A 7,475-nucleotide genomic window follows, 5' to 3' on the forward strand; every position below is an offset into this window, starting at 1 on the left:
ACAATGTTTAATTCCAACAGGAAAAGAGAAAATATACGACAAAACATAATAAAGTCATGAAAGGAAATCCATTTTTAAGCGGTTAGCTTCGCTAGCCGCTTTATGGCATGTGTTCGATTTTTATCGACACCGGAAACTTCCTCTACCTAGTAGCTATGATTTGTTTCTAACACATATAACATATGTTAAATAAAATCAAGACTATCAAAACAACATAATCTCTCGGTTTTTTAATTTTTTTCTGATTTTGTTTGTCAATGAAATAAATTTATAATTGTTGTATTAAAAAAAGTTTATGTATAGGAGCATTTGGTGTCGAGATTAAATTTCCGTGACATCAGCTGATTGCGATCGGGCCCTGTGACGAAATTCGAAGTCAGCATGAAGTTTAGCTGATAACATTATCAACGCGTTAGATTTAAACTTTAGGAAGAAATGTATAGCGAGAAATATCATATTTGAACCCAATGCTACACGTAAACCAGTAGGCATTTCCGATTTATGTGTTAAATTGAAGCCTGAATCGAACAGGGGGTCAAAATGAAGTTGGACACCTTGTGTATTTATATATAGAGGGGGTAGAATGTTGCGATATTTGGCTAATTTAGAGACTTACTGATAAAAATGCAGGTGGCTGTGATTAATTATAAGGCACCCCTCATGAACAATAAATATTTGACCGAATTATGCTACTGGGGACAGGGAGGACGGGTTAATTACTGGCTAAAGGGGTTGAAGGTTATTACCGACTGCAAAACATCGGAGAATCTCTCGATCGAGTTTCATTTTCCAAAATATTAAGGCATCCCTTTAATTAACTTAAGTAATACTAGTACACGAAGAAAGCCTTTATATAAAAATACTGAATACATCTGTAAGTTGTACAGTTATGGATTACTTCCATAATGAAAGGTTTGTTTTCTTCTCCTTTTTTCTCAATTGAAATTATTTAAAAGATGATAAAAGCTTTGTTTCCAGGGATAAATTCTGTACTCAGTCTAATTATTAAAAACGATTTTAAACGATCACATTTTTATTTAAAACAAAAAATAATGGGAGCCTGAAAATACTAAAATTAATTTTAAAAAATTGGAGAAAAAATTTTATCGGCATTCGATCCTTTTCTAAAAATCAGCCGATATAAAATATGCACAGAAAAAAGAGGCATGAAAAATCTTGACGATAAGCACAAATTGAAAATTATATCTAATGAATGATTATTTTTGAAAGTTTGCTAAATTCCTATGCAAGGTATAAGTTGTAAAATACTTTTTAAATTTTAATTTGTCCAATTTGTTAATTATCATTTTGAGCCTTTGAGAAGAAATAAAAATTAAAATACATATGCTTACAGACATATTGATAGAAAATCGCATACTTGTTTTTAGTAAAAAAAAATACAAACAAAAAAACAATGTATTGCTTATGCGACATATTGAAGAAAGTGACAATGATACCTAGGTAATTCTTGCAATGGACAATTGAATTGTTTGTTATACACTGACTTTTAGTGAACCTTTGAATTTTTAAAATACTAGTATTGATGGATTAAACAACAACTTTCCTTTTCACACGTTTTTTTTTATATACAATATACAATATTTACAATATTTCATGAAAAATATTTGCCAAATACTCAGTATATGTTCGTTTATACATATCGTGCAAGACTCTTTTTTTTAAATAATTGTCATATACCATTTACTTATTGGAACATTTAATTGTATGAAAAGTCAATAATGTACATTTCTTAAAACTTTATTATCTTGTTTACTTGTCTTTCTTCCTGTGAGAGAAAAAGTTCATAATATTAATAAACAGATGTACTCAGTATCTGTATCAAAATACAGAATGAACAGTGTTCGGTCTCAAAAGAAAAACGGATCCTTGAAAGATCCGGTGCCTAGGAGAAGTAAGCATCTCCAATGACAGGTCACACCTGCTGACCCGCAGTGAGCCTACGAAACTGAAGCTCTCTGAAATTAATTAATTCTCTGCTCGTCCATCCGTTTTTCTCAGACTAGCCAGCTAAAGATCTATGTACAGTACTCCAAATCAATTAATCTAAAGAATTTGAATTATCATTTTATTTTCTTTTTGAGTTGTTTGCTATAGTAGCCTTTATAGTTACCTAATTTCAGAATCAATAGAGCATGAAAGCCAATTAAATTTGCAACTTCAACATAATTTTTTTTCGTTCTGAGCACTTGTGGACGCCACCAATGGAGACAATTAGGGAGAAATTTTTGAAATTGAACTTCCTGTCTTTCGAACTGAAAATCTCAGGTTGATATTTTGAAACAAACATTTGTGACATCAGTCTGGGATGTTATTGGTTATACCATTTAGTTAAGTACTACAAAATTCAGAGTGTGTCTGCTTCTTTGCTGATGACATTGGACAAAGATATGCATGCTTACTTTAATATCATCATTCAATGCATTTTTTGTTATTGTACACTGTACATATTCGATGAAAGCATGCTAACCGCTTTTCAGTACTTTCAGTACTTTGATATTATATACCCATCAATTTCCTTGTTTTTGTTATTGTTAATTTTACAGAGTTTGATCCGATTTTCCGGATCACCACACTGTGGTTTTCTGAATCCATATCACCACTCTCTGAAACTGATGACTTAGTACGCAAAAACATGACATTATTTTTCTTGCGCTTTAAAAAGTCCCTTGTTATTATGCTTTGTTTTATGGATAAATATTATACAATTGATCTCTAAAGTTTTATTCTGCTGTATTTAGCTAGATATAAGGGGGTATATAATAAATTTATCATAATAATAGTATCTTGATCGGAAGATCCGTATCACGTCTCGTTGACAGGCGCGGATCATCAGATCAAACGTTAACTCGACGCTTCGCGTCTCGTTAGATCTGCTGATCCGCGCCTGTCAACTCGACGTGATACGACCCTTCGGATCAAGTTACTGTTATAATGATATATATTTATCAATAAATCAGTTCATTATCCGAGTTTTTACTTAATAAAATCGAAAGTAACATTACGCAAATATTGAGCACACCATTTCTGTTGTCGTTCGCTGCCAGTAAACTGGTTCTTTTTGATTTATATGGGACCAGTTTACGCGATGCATTTCGATTTATTAAAGAATATTCATGAGTTTATTCGGAACATTTTTAAGTTTGTCGTAAGTTGAAAGAAAATGCGAATTGTTCCGAATAGGTGTGTATCAGTTCATAAAAAAAGTACTTCTTTTTGCAGGGAATCAGTCTGTTTTGCAGGGAATCGGTTTATTTACGGTGATTTTCAGGAAATCTTCAAAATATATCTATTTACTTTTATATAGTGAAAAATCAGGAGAGGTTTAATAAATAAGTTTAATATTTAGTGATAATCTAGTGATGAACATAACGAAAGTGAAATGGCAATCAACATTTCTTTCCGATAAAGTTAAAACATGTGTAAAATCTTAAAGTAAACAAAATACGAAGTTACCTTAATGTGTTTTTAAGCGTTTCTCAAGTCTAGAAATATATACTTGGAATGACAGTGCATTGATATAAATCAATAAGGCGACTGATTGGCTCACTCCTTTAAGCGGTGTGTACCCTTTTAAACAACAAAAACTTCCCTTTCAAGTTCTGTCAATGATAAGACTTTTGATTTATCATGATTCTTACAGTCCATTGTCCTTCTAACGAAAGTGAAATAATAACATAGTTTTTTAAAAGATAAGAAAGACACTTATTTTCAAAACATGTATGTATTTTGTTTCTAACGGAGCATAGCCACAGTTTCAACTGAATTATTTAAACTAGTTCTACTATTTATAAGTCCTACTTTGGGCATCATCTGAATGATTGGCAAAATTGTGAACATCATTTGTTGGTTAACAAAGGAGATACAGAACTTAAAGTTCTTATAATGTAGAAAAAGGGTCGTGTATTGTTTTTGTTTCCATACAGAAATATTTATATTTTTATATTTATTACTGTAAACCATTGTGTTATTCGTGTCATATTTTATTCGCGATTCGTCTATTCAAAATCAAACCGCGACAATTAATATTCTCGCCAGAGGAAACGTTCTCTTCAAATACTAATGGAAAATGAATGGTTCGCGTCAATTAATATTCGCAAGTTAGAATAGGTCGCAGAATTAACGATTATTTCTCGCACGTGAATAATAGTTGGTTTACAGTATTAATGACAAAATAAAATTCAGCAAATCAATATATACTTTGAACGAACATATATTAGTATATAAACCTATATATAACCAAACAAATGACATGGTCCTTGTTTACATAAAGAATTGGAGCTCTAAATTTGTAGTGCATTTCAACAATTCACATTCAAATTCTTCATTATCATTAGAAAGACCCTTGTTGAATATTTATAAAAATGAATCATTTTTTGAAAGAATTGATCCCCCTTTCACAAAAATGCTTTGATGCAATCAATTAAAAAACATCAATGGTTTCATAAAATCTTGTGGAAAAAACATACTTTTAAAAATAATGAAAAAAAAATAAATCTACTATTACCAAGTAAGGTATAAATGCTAGTTTCAAATAAAAAAAAATCCGTGAAATACATAATTTTGACAAATTCATCTACTTCTACTCAATCAAATTGGGTCAATTTTATCACAATGAATCAGTTCATGGCAACCTGACATTCAGATAACAAGTACAAGTGGGCATTATTTCTTTGAGGCTTCCTTGTTCCTTGTTTCAAAGAAAAAAAACACATCAACGAATGTAAATAATATATTATCAGTTTTCCGTCTTTACTGGACTTCGATTGAGTGTTTTAAAAAAGTACCATAGTATAAATAGGGGTAAAAATTTAAGAAATTTAGTAAGTTAACAAAATGCAACTCAAGGCTTTACTTCTCCACTTCTTAGGTTTGCAATTACTTAATGTAACAAAGGCTGACCACTTTAGGGGAGGCACAATCAGTTGGAAATCAACAGGAAATGGATATGAGGCGTGTCATGTTATATATATATATTATTCACCTTAACGTCTTGCACTTTTGTGTCTTATTTTTGCATTTTTTTTTTCTTTTTTACGAAAAAAATCAAGGATTTATAATACATTTTTTATATATACATTTCAATATGTGAACTTTTACTCTTAAATTCTGTACAAGAAAAGCATAATTTTTAAAGAATCAAATGTTCACACAATAAATACATGTAATACTTAATGTGTGAATTGTATTTTTTTGTTACAGGTCCAATTTTCCTTTCGACTTGGTTGGAGGTATGGAGCGGGGCCAGGATGCAATACTTCTCGTATCGGACAACTTGTAACTGGAATGAGTTCATTGTATTGGCGATGTACATCTGGATGCACTCCAGCTGTAAACCTCGACAATGTCAATTATATCTGCACTGGTGCTAGTGTGTCTGGAAACTGGGAACAAGGGGAGAGAACTTTTACATATACATTTCCAGGCCCTGGTCCATTCAAAGTTGAGTAAGTCTGTATTTAATCAATCCATATACATCGTTAAAATTAATATACCTCACAAAAAGATTAGATGTTGTAATATTGAATAAATACCAATGATGGCTAAAAATGATTTCGATTGCTTTCATGCCTTCAAGGTTCACTGGCGGTGCATGGGTGACATTAAGTAATCGACCTGGAGGTAGTTGGTCTATTGGAACAATAGTTAATTTGAAACAAAGAAGTGATACTCACAAGCCAAATACTAGTCCAATTACTACAGGAAAACCTATGTATATGTATGTACACACTAACAATATTAAAACTAGAAACTATATGGACATAATGTTTTTTAATAACAGTTCTCTTTGCACAATTTTTATTTTCAAACTTTTTTATCATTGTTAATTTTATATTTTAATGAATTGCGTTATTTTTTTCTCACCAGAGTACAATACAACTGTCAAAGTGACATTCGAATCCCTGTTGCTGATGCTGACGGGGATGACATTCGATGTCGCTGGTCAACTGGAACAGAATGTGCCTCTATATGTAATGCACTGCCTTCTGCTACTATCGATAGTGTAAGATATAACTTTTGTTTGTTTGCCTGTTTCAATTACCTTCCTATGCATGCAATAATTTTACCTATACTACTTTTGAAATAGAGAACCTGCACTATTAAATTTCCATCTAATCACACACAAAATGGGATCTTTGCTGTAGCTGTCACAATGGAAGATTTCCCAAAATCGACGATTTCTATTGGTAGTACTGCCTACGGACCGAACACTCCCATATCTTCCGTTACATTACAGGTAATCAGTATAAAATATTTACCTCATAAAATGACTTTTTCCCCTGTTATTGACAAAAATGAAATTATTCGAGCAAAGACTTGTCAGTTAGAAAACAAAATGCAGTGTTAGCAAAATCTAATTAATTTAGATTCAATATATTGTGCTTCTACAGCAAAGCCTTTTTAGCTCACCTGAGCCGAAGGCTCAAGTGAGCTTTTCTGATCACATTTTGTCCGTCGTCCGTCCGTCTGTCTGTCTGTCCGTCTGTCCGTCTGTAAACTTTTCACATTTTTGACTTCTTCTCAAGAACCACTGGGCCAATTTTGACCAAACTTGGTACAAAGCATCCTTGGGTGAAGGGGAATTTAAATTGTTAAAATAAAGGACCAAGTCCCCTCACAAGGGGAGATAATCAAGAAAAGACAAAAATAGGGTGGGGTCATTAAAAAATCTTCTTCTCAAGAACCAATGAGCCAGAAAAGATGAAACTTATGTGGAAGCATTCTGGTATAGTGTAAATTCTAAATTGTTCAAATCATGACCCCCGGTGGAAGGCCGGGGCCACAATGGGGAATCAAAATTTTACATAGGAATATATAGGAAAAATCTTTGAAAATCTTCTTTTCAAGAACCATTGGGCCAGAGAAGCTAAAACTTATATGGAAGCATCCTGGGCTAGTATAAATTCTAAATTGTTCAAATGATGACCCCCAGGGGAAGGGCGGGGCCACAATGGGGAATCAAAGTTTTACATAGGAATGTATAGGAAAAATCTTTGAAAATTTTCTTCTCAAGAACCACTGGGCCAGAAAAGCTGAAACTTATGTGGAAGGATCCTGGGCTAGTGTAGATTCTAAATTGATCAAATGATGACCCCCAGGGGAAGGGCGGGGTCACGATGGGGAATCAAAGTTTTACATAGGAATGTATAGGAAAAATCTTTGAAAATCTTCTTTTCAAGAACCATTGGGCCAGAGAAGCTAAAACTTATATGGAAGCATCCTGGGCTAGTATGAATTCTAAATTGTTCAAATGATGACCCCCCAGGGGAAATCTTCTTCTCAAGAAGCACTGAGCCAGAAAAGCTGAAACTTATGTGCACATGGAAGAATCCTGGGGTAGTGTAGATTTCAAAATGTCTAAATTATGATCAGTGGGGTAGGGTGGGGATGCATTATGTATTACAAGGAGGAAATCTGGTAAAGAATATAATGGTCAAAGCTTCTCAGGTAAGCGA

The 7,475-nt window shown here is 32.8% G+C and overlaps 1 protein-coding gene across 1 annotated transcript; it reads left to right on the forward strand.

Moving 5' to 3' along the window:
- Window positions 1-4,854: 4,854 nt before the first annotated feature.
- LOC134240486 (integrin beta-like protein A) lies at window positions 4,855-6,256 on the forward strand (the record flags this gene model as incomplete). The annotated part of the gene is made up of 5 exons (XM_062722571.1): window positions 4,855-4,971; window positions 5,221-5,465; window positions 5,597-5,737; window positions 5,887-6,022; window positions 6,107-6,256. Coding segments are annotated over exons 1-5 (789 nt in total), but the record flags the coding sequence as incomplete, so codon positions are not given.
- Between the last annotated feature and the right edge of the window lie 1,219 nt (window positions 6,257-7,475).

The sequence above is a fragment of the Saccostrea cucullata genome, unplaced genomic scaffold, assembly GCF_032062105.1.
Source record: "Saccostrea cucullata isolate Sc308-1 unplaced genomic scaffold, CSIRO_AGI_Scuc_v1 ctg2885, whole genome shotgun sequence".
Lineage (NCBI taxonomy): Eukaryota > Metazoa > Mollusca > Bivalvia > Ostreida > Ostreidae > Saccostrea > Saccostrea cuccullata.